The 18113-nt window shown below is 39.8% G+C and overlaps 1 protein-coding gene across 3 annotated transcripts; it reads right to left on the minus strand.

The window, feature by feature from the left end:
• Positions 1-2151: 2151 nt before the first annotated feature.
• On the minus strand, positions 2152-18099 carry SCRN3 (secernin 3). 3 transcript variants are annotated; one of them, XM_039366814.1, is made up of 8 exons: positions 17938-18096; positions 16354-16525; positions 14911-15092; positions 13787-13986; positions 12492-12704; positions 10045-10207; positions 9019-9199; positions 2152-2715 (listed from the first exon to the last, which is right to left on the minus strand). In XM_039366814.1, exons 2-8 carry the CDS (start codon positions 16522-16524, stop codon positions 2560-2562), a joined length of 1266 nt encoding a protein of 421 aa, XP_039222748.1. In that variant the 5' UTR covers position 16525; positions 17938-18096; the 3' UTR covers positions 2152-2559. The 3 variants fall into 3 exon arrangements, with proteins under 3 accessions (XP_039222748.1, XP_039222750.1, XP_039222749.1); XM_039366815.1 differs by lacking the exon at positions 2152-2715 and adding an exon at positions 4670-4871 and having other exon boundaries at positions 17938-18099; XM_039366816.1 differs by lacking the exons at positions 14911-15092; positions 16354-16525; positions 17938-18096 and adding an exon at positions 14758-14891.
• Between the last annotated feature and the right edge of the window lie 14 nt (positions 18100-18113).

Here is an 18113-nt window from a genome sequence, read left to right on the forward strand (position 1 = left end):
GATGCTATTCAGTGAAGCCTATTTTTCTAATAGGGGCCAAATGCATCTAAATTTCTATTGGATTGTGAAATCCAGTGCATAATGATATTGGAAATAAATTTAACATCCTATTCAAACTATCCTGATGTATCAAGTTTTTAATACAAGCTTTTCAGGACAGAATTTTTATTCTTTTAATCCTTTGTCAAAGACTAAGTCTGTATACCAATTCAAATTATATACAAACATCACTGTATATCGTTATTTTTAGATTAAAGGCACTAGTGTTAACCATATCCACGTTTTCATACTTCAGCAACAGAACTGTACAGAAAGAAATGCTTTCTTGAATTCTTAAAGTTGTTTTCTTAAATAGTCATATTTGTATCTGAGAAGCCATTTACAAGAAAATGGAAAATGTGCTGTAGTTTATTTATTTATTTTTATTTTTAAAATTTATAAGCCGCCCCACTCCCGGAGGACTCTGGGTGGTTAACAATAAAAACACATAAAACATAACAAAATGAACAGCACAAGAACAGTCATCCAGGGGTCAGATTTTATAAACCCCAGGCCTGCCGGAAAAGCCAAGTCTTAAGCAGCTTACGGAAAACCAACAGGGTGGGAGCAGTCCTAATATCCGGGGGGAGCTGGTTCCAAGAGGTGGGCACCATCACAGAGAAAGCCCTCCTCCGCGGCCCCGCCAAATGGCACTGCTTGGCCGACGGGACCTGAAGGAGGCCCAGCCTGTGGGATCTAACCGGACGAAGGGAACTATGAGGTAGTAGGCGGTCTCACAAATAGCCTGGCCCTGAGCCATATAGGGCTTTAAAGGTAATATCCAACACCTTGAATTGGACCCGGAGACCAATAGGCAACCAGTGCAGCTCACGGAGGATAGGTGTAATGTGGGTGTATCGAGGAGCACCCACTATCACTCGCGCGGCTGCATTCTGGACCAACTGTAGTCTCCGAATACTTTTCAAGGGTAGCCCCATGTAGAGCGTGTTGCAGTAGTCCAGACGTGAGGTGATGAGGGCATGAGTGACTGTAAGGAGAGCCTCCCGGTCCAGGTAGGGTCGCAACTGGTGCAACAGACGAACTTGTGCAAAGGTCCTCCCAGCCACAGCCGTCAAATGATGTTCCAAATTCAGCTGTGGATCAAGGAGGACACCCAAGTTGCGAACCCGCTCCGAAGGGGGGTATATTTTCCCCCGCAAGAGTCAATACTGGACAGTCGACATGGTCCTTGGGAGGCAACATCCAAAGCCACTCAGTCTTGTCAGGATTGAGCCTGAGTCTATTAACCCCCATCCAGACCCTCACGGCTTCGAGGCAACGGCCCATCACATCGGCTGCTTCACTGAGAGAGCTCGGGGAGGAGATATATAACTGAGTATCATCAGCATACTGATGAAACCTCACCCCGTGCTGTCTGATGATCTCACCCAGCGGCTTCATATAAATGTTAAATAGGAGGGGGGAGAGGACCGACCCCTGTGGCACATTGCATTCAAGGGGCCTCGGGGTTGACCTCTGCCCTCCCACCAATACCGATTGCAACCAGCCAGAGAGGTAGGAGAACCACCGTAAAACGGTGCCTCCCACTCTCACCCCTTCAAGCCGTTGCAAAAGGATACCATGATCGATTGTATCAAAAGCCGCTGAGAGGTCAAGTAGCACCAAGACAGAGGAATAACCCCTGTCTCGGGCCCGCCAGAGATCATCCATCAGCACGACCAAAGCGGTTTCTGTGCTGAAGCTGGGCCTGAAGCCAGATTGAAAAGGGTCTAGATAATCTGCTTCATCCAGAGACCGTCGGAGCTGGAGCGTCACCACTCTCTCTACAACCTTCCCCACAAAGGGGAGATTGGAGACTGGACGGAAGTTATTTAAGTCAGCCGAGTACAGGGTAGGCTTCTTGAGAAGGGGCCTCACAACCGCCTCCTTCAAGGATTGCGGGAAAGACCCCTCCCTCACGAAGCGTTGATCAACACCTGGAGCCAGCCTCGTGCCACCTCCTTGGCAGCCGAGACCAACCAGGAAGGACAAGGGTCCAATAAACAAGTGGAGGCGCTCATTGTTTACAATCCTTCGTTTTCTCAACAGCCACTTTAGTCTTTACAATATTTTGGGGTTGATTTGGTTAAAACATATTAATTCCAGAATTAGTTATTTCACTTGTTTGTTTTATTTATTTTGCTTCTTGTCCAACTAGATTTTTAAATGTTGAAGTTGCTGGGAGTTGAGCAACATATAAATTATTGTTATTAACTCTGCTTATTAAATGTGTATGACACTTGGCCATTAAGTGTATGCAATACCAAACAAATACAGGCTGAAAACAAATGCAAAGTAAACGAAGCTAGTAATTTTGTAGATATTTTAAACTTTGGATGGCTGCATGTCACATTTTAAATTAACAATTATGTTTTATTAAGGCTAATGCCAATATTTTATCTTCCAGCTAGCTTACACATGATAAATGCTATTTGGCCAGAAGTAGCATTGTACAATGAATAAAGCAGTTTTGGAAAATAACACTTGGATTAATAAAAGGAAACATCTGCAGATATTTTGTCAGGCATATATACTTATTTCTTTTTCAACACAATCTGAAAAAAGATTAACTGCTTCATCAACATTCAGGAACCCATTCTGGAGAATATGTTCCATCTCATCAATCTTTGTTTTCTCCAATTTGTGGATCTGTTCCATGATCAGTTTGGCCTTTTCCTATAAAACATATTTGAAAATAGAACCAAATATAAATCTTCTGCATAGCAAATGCTTGCTACAATTAATTTTACATGAGTCAGTTGGTTCTAGTGGTTAGAATGTTAGACTATATAGAGACCCAAATTATAGTTCATCTTCAGCCATAGAAAGTCACATGCTGACTTTTGTCCAGTCATTTGCACCCAGAAAAATTTCACTGAATTGTTTACTTTATTGATGTATTCACCACATTTCTACATCACCCATCTCATTTAAGTGATTCTGAGCAGGTAACAATATAAAATTGCTGTGGAGAAAAAAAAGGAGCACCGTATACATTGTTGTGAGCTCCTGAATAAAAAGTGAGATATAAATTAAACATGTTTTAAACAAGTAACATAATGGGGAAAATAGAGGGAAAGGTTTGCAACAAATGTTGAGTCTTCAAATAAATTATGAATCCCTTAACAAGCTCCTGCTTAAGACTCCAATCAATCTGAGAAGCAGCCTCTTGCTTAACACTTTATAAATTTCTGTCTTTTTAGAACAGTGTTTCTCAACCTTGACAATTTTAAGGCATGTGGACTTCAACTCCCAGAATTCCACAGCCAGCATTGCTGGCTGTGGAATTCTGGGAGTTGAAGTCCACATGCCTTAAAATTGTCAAGGTTGAGAAACACTGTTTTAGAAGGTGTTAAATGGTCAGATGTAAGGCTAGTGGCCTTGCACTTAAAGCAGATAGTCCTCGGCTTACAGCCATAATTGGGACCAAAATTCCAATGTTAAGCAAGGCAGTTATGTTAGGCTGCAGAATGGGGCAACTGGCTGTCCCAAAGGATCTCACCCGGCAAGACCTTCCCAGATCTCTCTCTCTTTTTTAGCTTACAATCCTTCATATTCAAAGCTACACAATTGCTCTGGGGTATATGGAGGTGTATACCTCGCATCTTATCCACAGGTAGATAATAGATGATGACATAATACAAAATGTCATGAATCATTTCCTGTACTGTCATTTGACGGAGCTATATAGTCTCAGTCAACAGGGGCTATCTCTTGAGTGTAGGCCCAGCTTTTCAAGTGAAGGCATCACATTGGGAGCATTATCCTTGTTGAAAGCACTGAGGATCCTGGTAAGTAAACAATTCGGAAAGGATGACCCAATGGGGTCACATGCCTCCTAGATATTTAAAATTAAGTTTAACAACAGCAGAGATCCCAAAGGTACTTTTTTCAAAAGGCAACTGGACTTTATTTTTCCTTTAAAGATATTTTGCTTCTCATCCGAGAAACTTCTTCAGGTCTTAGACAGCAGCAGAGTTCCAATTGTGATGTGATGCTCAGAATGTCTTCTCCTACACCAGGGGTAGGCAACCTTGGCTCTTTTATGACTTGTGGACTTCAGCTCCCACAATTCCTGAGCCAGCCATGCTGGCTCAGGAATTCTGGGCGTTGAAGTCCAGAGTCATAAAAGAGCCAAGGTTGCCTACCCCTGGATTAGTCAGTTTAAAGGAGCTTTCAGAAGTTCTCCTTGTCTACTCTTCTTTCCTCCCGGGGTGAGGGGTGGGGGGGGGGAGGTATTTCATCTGAATATACATCCTGGGCACACAAAAAAATCCTGGGTAGAGCGACCTTTCTCAAACATGCTGGGTAGGGCTGATAGGAGCTGGAGATCAGAGAAATTTGGAGGCACACACTGATGTTTATACAAGGACTAGAGCAGGGATAGGCAATCTTGGCTCTTTTATGACCCGTGGACTTCAACTCCCAGAATTCCTGAGCCAGCATGGCTCAGCTTGGAAACCTCTTCCTTTCCCCTCAGCATGGCTGGCTCAGGAATTCTGGGAGTTGAAGTCCACGAGTCATAAAAGAGCCAAGGTTGCCTACCCGTCCTACACCATTGGTCCTTTGCCCTCTTGGCAGGGAGGAGGTAGGGCAGCAACAATCTCACTGCTAGATAATGCATTGTGACGTCATCACCCACCTTGTAGTCTGCTCCTCTAGGCCATAGAAGCATTCATGGAAATAAAGGTGACAGAGAGTGGCATTCTGCTTTGCAGCTCACCAGGTTTTTATTGCATTTTTTTTGCTTTTGGTATTGAGTATTTTTGGCATCCCAATCAGGTGGCAGACACTCGATGGATGTCTGTAAAACTCTGGTTGCCAGTCCTTATCTTAAAAGCAGATAAATTGTAGGATAAATGTAGAACACTAAGACCTCCCTTCTGATAAAACTTTGGGGGGGGGGGAAGCTGGAAATATCAATAATTAAATTTCTTTTTCAGACAAAGTTTCTCATTATGTTTGCAAATTTTATTAATACAGTTGTGATGTCATGCGACCTCACAAACAAGGTACTGCCTCAACTGTGAAAAAGAAACTTGTTGGCATTTGGGAACAAAGTGAGAACATTTCTGACACACTGCATCCAAAACTTTACCTCTAGAAATTGTTTTGAATTCTTTGTTGTCTGTTGTGGTATGAAAGAGAAAAAAGTTTTATGGACTTAATGAAGACTCTTCATAGGGAACATTTATGGCCAAGTATCTAGATTATTATAGATAGTTCAAGAGATCCATTGCTGTATCCCCTACTTAATAGGATTTACATTTTTTAAACAATTTCAGGATTAATATTGTTTTAATATGTTAATATTTTATTTTGTTTGTATTGATTGTAAACCTCCTACAGTTGCTTCTAGGTATGATGGGTCACATATAAGTGAAACAAATAGAATAACAGAACAGGAAGAGATCTTGGAGGTCATCTAGTCTAACCCCCTGCTCAGGCAGAAAACCCTATGCCATTTCAGATAAATGGTTGTCCAATCTCTACTTAAAAGCCTCCGGTGTTGGAGCACCCACAACTTCTGAAGGCAAGCCATTCCACTGATTAATTGTTCTTAACTGTCAGGAGATTTCTTCTTAGTTTTAGGTTGCTTCTCTCTTTGATTAGTTTGCATCCATTGCTTCTTGTCCTGCCTTCAGGTGCTTTGGAGAATAGCTTGACTCCCTCTTCTTTGTGGCACCCCCTGAGATATTGGAACATTGCTATCATGTCATCCCTCGTCCTTCTTTTCATTAAATTAGACATATTCAATTCCTGCAACCATTCTTTGTATGTTTTAATCTCCTAAATCAACTTTACTGCTCTTCTCTGCACTCTTTCTAGAGTCTCAACTTCTTTTTTTATATCATGGTGGCCAAAACTAGATAGAATGTTTTAAGTGTGGCTTCGATGTAAATAATATTGAAAAGAAGGAGCACAGTGGCTCATGTGGTTAGGATGCTAAGATGACAATTGGCAGGCTCACGTTCAAGACCCGGTTGTTGCTGCTGCGGGACTGAGTGAGCTCCTGTCACTCGCTCCAGCTCCTGCCCAACCCATCAATTTGAAAATGGGCAACCAGATGGGTACCACTTTGGTAGGCAACTTAATGAGGACATAAAAGGAGCCCCCCAGCTGGGCATCCTCTGGGCAGCGGTGATGTCACTAGCTAATGCTTTCAACCTGGAAGTGCCTTGGTGCGCCCTAAATGACTGTAGTAATACTCTGAAGAGGAAGGATCTGAAGCAGCCCATCTAGGTACTTAGATATTGCTTGAAACATCTATTAAGGGCATCCAGGATTTCAAAGGATAATATTCTAAAAAGCATCAAAACAAGCATGATAAACAGTTGGGAGGATTTGGGTAGAACCTGGTGGCTTTGAAAGAAGCTTAAGGATAGATTACTTTAAGTATCTTTAGCAAATTTCAGAGAGCATGGTTCTACTGCATCCAGAACAGGGGTGCAAGCATGGCTACAAAGATCTCTGAAAAGTCTCAGACAAGAATCCTTGAATGAAGCCAGAAACAATCTGGGAGAATGACTCCAGGAATCCATACAAAGTGTTCAGAACGGATGTCCTGAAGAATCCAGGCAATATGTGAATAAGTGGCTTGATATAGCCTTAAATCACCTCCAAAAGGAAAAGCCTGAAACATCCCATCTAAGTTTGGAGGAGTGGTTGGAAGCATCTAGACAAGGTCTGCAAGGAGAAATATTTAAAGAGATGACTTGCAGGAAAGATTCTGAAATATGGAGGACAAAAGCACACGTTTACAAAGGAATTCCTTCTCAACAGAAAACAGGTATGTAAAGAGCCAACATATATTAAAGGTGGACCAATTCCTGTTTTTTTTTCCTCTCTATTCCTTATATATTGAGCCAAAAGGGAAATTGTTTCATTTCGAGTTCTGTCTAGCAAGATTTCTTCCAAGGGGAATTAAAAAGGAAGAGGACATACCAACTATTTGTTTGAGATGAGTTTCAGGGAACAAAAATCTATTTAATCCAGAAGCAGAATTTAAGTATGTTAAGCTAAAAAATGAAAAACATAGGCCAGAGGAAATAATTAAAGCTACAACTCAGAAGTTACAAAAGGAAGAAGGAGAGCTTGAATGTGAAAGGAAGCAGACTGTGAGGACAAAAGGCACGTGAGCACGTGACAAAGTGAACTGCAGCTAATGAAACCTGATGCCTTTTAATACAAAATATTAGTCTTTTCTAAGACGTTACTAGACTCCTCCTGATTTGTCACCAAGAGTTCAATAGGAATTCTGAATATAAATGGTTCAAGCCCTCACATCACTTGGAAAAGATCTCTTTGTGAAACCTTGCAAAATCATTCCCAACAGGTACAGATTAGGAACATAGGGCCCATCATTTGTTCTTAATAATGGTACGAGACTCCTTCAGTTTGGCTATCTGGGGCTATTAGGAGTTGAACTAAAAACACAGGGAAGGCTACATGCGCCCCAGCCTTGGTGCAGAGAATATTCAAAATAAAAGAACAAGATATATTCCTTGATATATTCCTCACTAGAGGTCTCAGGGTTAAATGCTGCATCTTTCTCTTTTGAATCTCAAGTCAGAGCCCAATAAGGACTGGAGTCCCTGCATTTAAGGAAAACAGTTACTCTTTTTCTTAGACCAGGGGTAGGCAACCTTGGCTCTTTTATGACTCGTGGACTTCACCTCCCAGAATTCCTGAGCCAGCCATGCTGAGGAGAAAGGGAGAGGTTTCCATGCTGAGCCATACTAGCTAAGGAATTCTGGGAATTGAAGTCCACGAGTCATAAAAGAGCCAAGGTTGCCTACTCCTGACCTAGGCTAGGAGTGATAGAAACGCTACCTTCAGATGGCATCATTTGGCTTCCATGAAGCTTTATCCCTTCATGGGAGCTATTTTATCAGTAAATAGATCTTGTGAAGGACATCGTGAATCCCTCTCTATGCAGGAGATTCACAGATATAGCCCCACAGCAGATAATTTAGAGCAGTGGTTCTCAACCTTTCTAATGCCGCGACCCCATAATACAGTTCCCCATGTTGTGGTGACCCCCAACCACTTATACATCACCGGGTGCCAGGGGTGTGGCCAAAGAAAAGGGGGGGAAAAATGGCGGACAGCCTTGTTTGGCGACCCCCGTGAAATGGTCGTTCGACCCCAAATGGGGTCCCGACCCACAGGTTGAGAACCACTGATTTAGAGTGACCTTTCTCAAATGGGATTCTATAAGAGATCACTACGACTTTCATTATATATATATAAACTTTGTGCACCATGTAATGGCAGTAAAAAAGTTGAAAAAACTGCAAATTCAACTATTGGTCGATTTAAAATAGTTTGAATGTAGAGACTAAAAAATACAAAAGCTGTGTCTGAGGAATTAAGAAGCAAAAATGATCCGAAGATTGTCACAGGACCTCTTGCAAATAGGTGAAATCTAAGATTTGTTTTTTTAAAGTCTTGTATATAGTGGTTTGTGATATAATCTGGTAATTACTTTTACTTGGGAAGATTCAACGAGAGTTGCAAAAAAGTACTGAACTTTCTAGAGGGAGAGCCGTGTTAGCAGTCTGGAAACAGCTTTTCCGACTAACACATTTAATAAAATTAGCCATTTAATAAGATTTACTAGTAGGAAAAGGTGCTTTCAAAAAAGATTGCTTTCAAAAAAGAAATGAAATTTATCTGAGAACTGAAATAAATTAATTTAATAATGATATTAAAACCACTAAAAATAGGTTCTACTGTTCTATCAAATCATATTTAATGTGTGGCTGTTAAAAGTATAGTTATAAAGAATTTTGGGGGGAGTTTACTGAGAACGCATAAAACCTGCTCCGACTTCCATAAATTCATGTTAACCCTATGTCTGAAAATTGATATGCCAGAACAATTTTTCAATGTCTATCAGCTCATACAAACACAACAGATTCTAGACGTTCTTACTTTGAATTTCAAAATTAAATCGCAATTCCTAGATCAACCCACCTTTGAGGACTCCATCATGGCAACTGCCTGTTCATGTTTTTGATAGAGCTCATGTCTCCTATCTGGCTTTGTATGAAATCGTGGCTTCTTTTTAACTGGATCCTCAGGGCCAAATACTGGAGAGCTGGTTTTTAGAAGCTGGGTAATATTTTCCACAAAAATGAAAGGTTTAAAAACAGACCTGCAAAATAAAATGAAAATAAGCAAATATGCAAATTAGTTGCTACTTTCACATTCCAGTGCTATATTTTATTCAGCATAAGTTCCAGGAGAACCTAAATTTTCATATCAATTCTCTCAATCACAGTCTAGTTGATTGGATAGAAAAGTTTCTGGAACCAAGAAGATGGCTTACCAGCAGATAAAGAGTCCTAGCGTACTTTAAAAAAAAGAAAGCTTCCAGCCCAAAACTACTGAAGCATTAAATGCCTTTCCTGTTGCAGAATCGGCTTAAGATGAATCAGAATTTTTATCAGATTCTTTAATCCTGTACTTTTCTAAAGCTTCTACTGATCTTTACTTAGGCTGGGTCATATTTAGTACTTCTGGAAAGGTTTCAAGCCTTTTGTTTATAGATTATGCGTCTATAGATTATGTTTACTGATTATGCAGCTGCAGATTATGCAAAAGAGACAATCAACCAGCCCCAAAGAGAAAAAGATTCCAGCACCTCCCCACCAATGATCAGCACTCAGATCAGCATAGATTAACTTCAAGGTCACCTTCAGACCAACAATCAAGTAAGCAACACCCCAATCAAGAAACTGCCAAAAAGCCATTACTAAACAGCCCAACCAAAGAATCCCTACCCACACAGACATCAGCATATAAACTGACAGCAAACAGCACTTTTTACTAGCACTAATGATGATACTTATCATAGTTAGGGTGATGAAAGGTGTGTAAGAAAACAAGCAAGCTCAGAGAGCATCAAGGACCCCCTCATTTCAAGCCTTTTATTTAAAATGGCAAAAAATAAGGGAATGGTTAAGATGTTGTTCTTATGACACATTTTCTCTGCATTACCTATCAGGATCTGGCGTTCCAGTGAAGAAATGAATACAAGGGAGACTAGGATCTTGGGGAAGTATAGAAACCATGCTTCCCGTGGTCATGAAGGCACCTTCCATGTTCAGGCCGCTCTCTTTATCTCGAAGAATTGTCATCATTGTCTCAGCTGTTATGTTACCTAGATAAGATAGGTTATTTGTTTAATACTGTATATACCACCCATTTAATATTTATGCAAAATTGCTAAAAAGCAGGAATAAAGCAACTTGCATATTGGTAAGAAATGGCAACACAGTAATTTTTTTCTTTTCAACTTTAAATTTTAAAGTAACTGCTAAAGACTTACCTGTTTACTCTGGCAACCCCTGGAATTTTTGTGGCCCTGCTGTATTTGTTATGGTTCATCACACAGCCAGACAGATGTCCAGACTGGATTTGTCTGACTAACGAGTTCTTCCCAAGGACCTGATATATGCTATTACTATTACTATTATTTAATTTTAAAAAATATTGTTTTAAGCTTTTAATTGTGGTTTATTGTTGGGAGCCAGCCTAAGTACTGTGAGGTGATAGTGCAAGGAGTACCTCTAAATAAATAAATGTGCTTGGTATCTTTTTCTCAAATGAGAGGATATGAAAAGCACCATTTTGGTCTCCGCTTCTAACAAAAAAAAAAATACTGGATCACACCTGCAGTTTCTGTTGTAGAGAACAGAAGTCAAATGGGCTTCTGGTTATGCAGAGAAAAAGATAACAAAAAATCCTGCAGGAAAAAGTAAGTAGAGCAAAACAGGAAAATATAAGAGAGCAAGGTGGAGAAAGAGCTGTTCCATGAAAATGAGAGATGAAGCAGAAGGCAAGAAAGAAGAGCAGAAGTGGGAAGGAAGGAAGGAAGGAAGGAAGGAGGAGGAGGAGGAGGAGGAGGAGGAGGAGGAGGAGGAGGAGGAGGAGGAAGAAGAAGTAGAAGTAGTAGTAGTAGTAGTCAAGGCACATGATCAAGAGTTGGATGCAGGCTGGAGATTAGGCAGTCTTGAAATAATCAGCAAAATCTTTGATCTCAGGCATCTGTAAATCTAAAAAAACCCCACTTTCTTTGCATGGTGACAGTCACTTTTCCAATCTAGATTTTCAGCATCTCTTCCTGTAAATTCAGAATATTCAGTAACCATTTTAAAATAGCAATTGCAGTATTTAAAGCAATTCCTTTGTATCAATTTTAGAAGTTTTCCTCTTAAATAAATGAAAATAAAATCTTTAGAGATCAGGGAGGTTTACAGCAATGTTTTTCTCTCAACTAAGTTTAAAAAAAAAACTCCTGAACTGACTGATCACTTGATCACTGGTGTGACTTAAAAAGTGGTTCAGGTAAGTACCTGAAAAATAGGGATTTAGCAGAAATATACTAATAGAACTCCAAAACATCCTTAACCTTAAACAAGTATTAAAAAGAAGTTCATCATGAAAAACCTGCTATTTTGCCAATGAATGAAATTTGCATGATTATAGGACAATCATACAGGCAAGGAATCCCCAGTAAAATGAATATTGAAACAGAAGGGTGCAACTGTGTTTGGCTTGTTTTTTTTTCTTCTTCAAAGCACACATTCCAATTTGTATGTTGAAGCTGATAGTAGCAAGGGAGAAAATATGACCTTTTCCCTGACTCAGTCATTTTGGAAACTCTAATAAAGCTTCAAAGAAGAAATATTTCAAAGCGGTGTGTCCCAACCATATCGCTCCAAACGTGTGGTTAATACCGCAACTCCAGAATCCGTGGGTAGCAGGACCATTGATTTACACTGTCTGAGAAACTGGAGATGTGCAACCTGAGCACATGAAGAGGTCAGACTGGAAAAGGCAGTCCTAGAGAATATGTTTCTGGCAGGATATTTTTGGATAAAGACAGAAATCGTGTTCTAAATAATATAAACAGTGGGAAAGAGATGGGGCAGAAAATACGTATGGGGAAAGAGAGACAGGTGGAAAAGAGAAAGACAGAAAAACTTTAAAATTGCTAAAGGGCTTAAGTTGCCAATTCAGAGGGTATTCTATATCTAGAACGTATCGGAACTCCTTGCATAGACAAATAATAAATGAATAATACATTTTAATGTTGTAAGATCCCTTGCTGCATTTGATTCAGAACTATGTGGATGATCCAAGTTATCCAGTACATAAAACTATGGTAAAACATCAGAAAAGAGACTTAAAAACAGTATTTTAGGATCTAGTCTGGGCCCTCACTGGGACAGAGGTTTAGTCTTCCAAGCTTTTCAACTGGAGCCCATCTTCAGGGAATGTCTATTCTAAGTTCCCTGAGGATGGGCTCCAGCGTGAATTTTATCCATTTATCCTGTTCTTTCAGATTATATATAGAATATATATAGAATCTCATTAAACACTACATCCAAATCCAACTATAAAATGCAGCTATAAGATCTTCTATAACTTAACAGAGGTACCTGCATATTTCTTTAGCAGTTTATAGCCTTCACAGTATCTGCCTCTTGCAGTTGTCATTCTGGCAGTATTCACATATGAGTATGTGGCAGCAAAATCAAATACTTCTTTACCATCCCACCAGCCTTTGCTTAAAGCATAATTCCTTAGCTCTGGATGTTCACGGTCAATTTTTGTTGTGATGGATAGCTGGTTGGAAATATTCCGTGTTCCTTCTGTTTAAAAGGGAGAGGAAAACATGCTATTACACTTCTAAATGTTTCTGCCCTAAATTGACTTACTTAAAAATTATTAAACTGAGATGTCTAAATTTACTGTTAGAAATTTGGGAAGAAGCTAAATCCCACAACATGAATGTTGACTGCTTCGTGACCCACTCCTTCCTCATTTGCAATAATTATACTTGACCATAATAAACACATTGGGCCAATAATAAACTAGACTTTTTCTCCCAGCTAAAACTAAATAACCAACAAATATCAATTTAAGCACTAGCTTAAAAATGAAAACCATGACTGGAAAAAAGAAATTAAGCACATGATCAGAAGAAAGCAGCCAGGTCATGGCAACTGAAATGGGTGCCAGTTTTTAATATAATGCTGAGATTTTCATTATAACTGTTCACCAACTTATTTTTTTTAAAAAAAGATGAAGATAAAGCATGTTGCAAAGAACTGCTAATTCCCCCCCCCCTATTTGCCTCAGAGGATTATGGAATGTATCGGCAGAAAGAATAATTTCTAAAATGTTTTCCTTTTCTAACCCATTCTCTTTTTCTTCAGTGCTGAAGAAATCTGAAGAAAAGGAAGTAAGTTGCCGCAGAAGCCTTTCAGGCTTAAATGAGGATTATAGCTGCTTTTTATTTTTAAAGGTTCTGCTGGCAGAGAATCCAGATTGTAACTGAGCTGAAACAGACTTGCTTTCTTGTAAAAACTGTAATAGCATTAGTGACCTCACTTACTAGTATAGCACTGGAGAGGGAAAGGGAGAGAGAGAGAGAGAGAGAGAAAGAGAACTGTGTGTAAGTAAATAGGTAGACAGATGATAGATTAGATCAGGGGTGTCAAACTTGCCCCATCACGTGACATGTTGTGATGTATCATGACTTTTTTCCCCTTGCCGGAGCTGGGGTGGGTGCAACTTCTGCATGACACATCCGGCCTGTGGGCCGCCAGCTTGACACCCTGGATTAGATGATAACTGGTACTGTAGATGATAGATATAGACAGAGATAGACAGACAGACAGACATTGTCCACTGAGAAGTCTTAAAACTGAATAAAGGTTATTATTCATACCTTTTACTTTCTCTGCAGCCCAGTGCTTTCCAGATGTTTCCAGAATCCAAGCTTCTTTTCTGTCCGCTATCAAAAAGCTGTTATAGTAGGTAAATGTCATTTGACTCTCCATACAGTTTCCACCTTGATTATATTTGTCCACCAATTCAACGATAACATCAACAGCTTTTTCTGCAGTATCTGCTCTTTCAAGTCCAAGCCTAAAATCAAATCAAAGGGTTTTAGCATTCTGTAACTTTCTTCAACTTCAAAAGACAGAATTTGAACATGCTCATTTATTTCTCAATCTGGGCTCATGTTCAGAACCTTAAAACAAAGTTTTTGGGATGAAAACTATCACACACACCTACACAACATCCTAGCAACTACAAAACTGCAATGACACAGATGCCATGTCTGTTTGGGCATGCAAAACTTTCCTACAGACATTCTCGAACTGGTAGGCTGTCTATAGGGAAACCATATTTTATGAACTACAATTGACTTATGACCACAATTAGGAGTGGAGCTTCTCTTGCTAAATGATCTAGCTGTTAAGTGAATCATGGCTGATTTTACGACCTTTTTTTTTTTGCTGAAGTTGTTAAGCAAATCACTGCGGTCATTAAGGGAATCCAACTTCCTCCATTGACTTTTCTTGTCAGAAGTACCTGGGAAAGTCACAAATGGTCATCATGGGACCCTAGGATGGTGCAACTGCATAAATACATTCCGATTGCTAAGTGCCCATATTTTTGATCATGTGACTGTGGACCTTCCGAAGGTTGCCAATGTGAGGAACATTTGCAAATCATTTTTTTCAGCACTCACATAACTTCAAGTGGTCATTAAATGAATGGTCATGGGGCAATAACTACCTCTAATGTCTTGTAGCTTTCATAGTTTCTGGACCAGGTCAAAGTAGTTCCTTCAAAAGCTAGGTTTTAGTTTTCCATTTTAGCAGCAAAATTCTGCATTAAGCCCCCATTTACCCCATAAACTCTCCAGGTCAAATATTAGTGTTGTTTATTTTCCATCTCATACAGTAGTTTCCAGAGGTGGCTGTTTGACAAAGCACCACGAGTAAAAACAACTAATTAGTTTCCACTTGGTTTCACATCTTATCCAGCAGACTTAATGATAACCTGACAAGGTCCATGCCAAGGAGTGCTTCATCACTGCAGACTTCTTCTTTTCCCCATATGGCTTCATTCCCAATGCAGACTCCACATTCATTGGCTCCCATTTCAGCACCCCATAGCCAGGATGGACGGCTCAGGACAACTCCGTACGTTTTTGGTACTTGTTCGATTTCTATATAAGTACACTGCAGGGATGATAATTTCAAAAATATTTTATGAATTACTTTTTAAATCACATACAACAGATACAGTACTTCCCCGCGCTTTTACTGCTCTGGGACCCTCATATCTCTCACTGGAATTATAAGATTCTTTTGAACAAAATGAGGTCCTGGAATTTAGAGGTTCCAGTGGAAAGCAACGAGAGCAAAAATCTGACTGCCCTCACAAATTTGTTCGTATTGTCTAAATGTAGCAAATTATGGCCTCAAATCCTTCCTTCAACACCATTTTTTCTTATGAAAACTATATCTAAATTCAGTGGAACTATTTTCATGCAAGATTTTATGTTTAAATTCAGGATAAATGGCTACGGACCACAATTAGAAAGGAATGCCAAGAAACTGATGAAGTGTTTTTCAAACAAGCAACCGCCCTAAGTGGAAGAAAGGAGACCTATACCCCTAAAACATATTCTAAATATTCTAAGCTAGAGAATATATTTTGTTGGAATGGCCTTGAATTGTCTATCTCTTGCTGTACAAGGTAAGGAGAAAAATCATTCAAATTTAAATGTTCTGACATTCTATACCAAACCAAATATTGATGAAAAGGATTAAATGTACTTGCTTGCAAAAGTTCTTAAAATACCACATGCCTCAAATTATGGAGAACTACTTCCGTTTGGTGCAAATAATAGTAACCAAAGTCATACACATTGTGCTGAACCATTGCTTGCTTAATCATGGTTTGATTACAATTGGCTTGGATTAAATAATGAATTAAATCATAAGCCACAGTTTATATATTGTAATGGGCGAGATCCCAGAATATACAAAACCCGAATTCAGACAAATCATACCATGGTTAATTGCAACCTTGAGCCAAAACCTGACAGCTAATTTGTATTCTCCACTGATCAGACTTGGAACCAGCCAGATTTTGATGGCTGGCCAACTTCCATTCTTGGCTTACAATTTCAATCCAATATAAGTGTCTAGTAGAATCCTCAATGATGCAAAAATGATGAAAGATACATCATGACAAAATAAATCTCTTTTTCTTTTGTACCTGTGTCCAGATTTGACTGTAAGTTTACAGGTCACATAGTTTGCATCAAAAAAGCAGATTTCATCATTCCAATTCTATGTAGATATCTATGCAGGCAAGCTATACAATTGCACAAGCATGTGATTTTGGATATAAATATGTTTATTTTATCTTTTAAGTTTCTCAGATAAAACTTCCCAATAGGTTTTATGACATTTCTAGAAATGTTGCTCTTACCTCAACTTTTTGTCCCAGATCATGAACAGCAGCAGGAAAAAACACAATCTCCTGGACTTCATCAGAAGGCCTATCAGAATTTTTTCCAAAAATGACTTGGCCACCTAGTGTGGCTGGAGGCAGAGCCACAAAAGTATCACAGGAAACGGGTTCAGCAATACTATTAGCCATCCTGAAAAATAAAGTAATAAACAATCACATCTCTCTGATTGCTCAATAACTGATAAATCACTATCATATTTTCCCTTTGGATAAATATTTTACGAAAAATATAGTGTTCATTGTTCAAGATAACACATGCCCCTATAACAAATTCTCTCGCAAATATATGGACAAAAATAAATCATTGAACAGAACTATGTGTGTCTAACTAGTGTTTCCAACTTTAGCAACTTTTAAGATATATAGACTTCAACGCCCAGAATTTCCCAGCCAGCAAAGTTTAGAAACACTAATTTTAGATCTTTTAGAGACATCTACCATTCAACCGTTTTTCCCACTCTTTATTACTGACAAAATTATTGAAATTTTCATAAGTTCTAGAGAAAAGATTATCCATGATTCAATTTCATCTTAGAGTCTATTTCTCTGCCCACTTGAATTACAAAATAGGCTGCGTGAATCCAGATGCTTTTTGAGATCAGATGCCAGGTACATAAGTAAATACTATATATGAAAGCCAGTTTGGTTAAGTAGTTAAGGTGCTAGCCTAGAAACTAGGAGACAGTGCGTTCTAGTGTCTTCCTTGGGCATGAAAAACTAACTTGGGTGACTTTGGGCCAGTCACTCTTTCTCAGCCTAACTCATCTTAAAGGTTTGTTCTTATGAGGAAAATAGGAAGGAGGAGTATTGTTACGTTTGTTACCTTCTATATAAAAAAGGTAGGGGTTTTTGTTTTAATGGAATAGGCAGCAGGAGGAGGAGCCTATCAAGGGAGAACTGCAGTTGCAGATAAGAAACCAGAAGTGCGAAGTAAAGAAGGAAGGGAAAGATGGCCAGGCTAAATCAAGCTACTGTCAGAAAGACAGAGGAGGCAACTCCATCCACATTCTCCACTAGCACAAGTTTGTCCCAAACATTGCAAGGAGGTTGCTTTTCCCACCCTGGATGCTTCTCAGAACTGGGCTGGTGGAAGACCAATAGGGGAAGATTTGTTTTCAAAACAACAGCAACCTCACTGCTTACTGATTAGCTTTTAGGCAGCTTACACGAATAACAATAGATAAAACAGGCTTAGGGAGCCAAAACACGAGTTGCTAAGGTTAAGGTTTTAGAGTGCAGGCCTCCTTTCTTCCCCTTAGGGCGGCTGCTATCCCTGTTTTATTATCTTTAAGAAATACTCCATCAACTATTTGGAATTCCTTTCTAATTCCAGTCTGTGGCTCCTTATCCTGAATTTAAAATTAAAATCTTGCACGAAGATGGTTCTGCTGAAACTTGCAGCTAAATTTGCAACTACAACTCCTGCCTCTGTTCTACCCTGGGGCGTCGGTTCCCTTTTAACCATTCTGGCTTGCCGAGCCCTGTTTATGGCTTTACGTGTGTAAATCAGAGCCTGCTAGCTTGCGCAACCCAGACCCTCACCCTGAGCCGCTTTCTTGCTCCCGCAAAGCCGCACCCCGCAAAGCCCTACGTCAGACCCCACAACTCGGCCTGGCGTCGCCGCCTTTGCCTTGCGCTTAGCAGGCGCCGCGCTGATGCTTTTTCCGCCCTTCCAGTCGCCCTGCAAAGGCAGCTTCCCGGCCTTCTCCACCAGCTGC

The sequence above is a fragment of the Crotalus tigris genome, unplaced genomic scaffold, assembly GCF_016545835.1.
Source record: "Crotalus tigris isolate CLP2741 ecotype Arizona unplaced genomic scaffold, ASM1654583v1 scf7180000020397.568083, whole genome shotgun sequence".
In the NCBI taxonomy this organism is placed as follows: domain Eukaryota; kingdom Metazoa; phylum Chordata; class Lepidosauria; order Squamata; family Viperidae; genus Crotalus; species Crotalus tigris.

Excerpts from the sequence above, each read along its gene's own strand:
- SCRN3 (XM_039366814.1), bottom strand. The coding sequence starts at position 16,524 with ATGGCTAATAGTATTGCTGAACCCGTTTCCTGTGATACTTTTGTGGCT. Across the intron at positions 10,208-12,491 it reads ACTGCTAAAGAAATATGCAG|GTAACATAACAGCTGAGACA; the intron begins GTACCTCTGTTA and ends TATCTTATCTAG. Across the intron at positions 2,716-9,018 it reads CCATGATGGAGTCCTCAAAG|GAAAAGGCCAAACTGATCAT; the intron begins GTGGGTTGATCT and ends TATGTTTTATAG.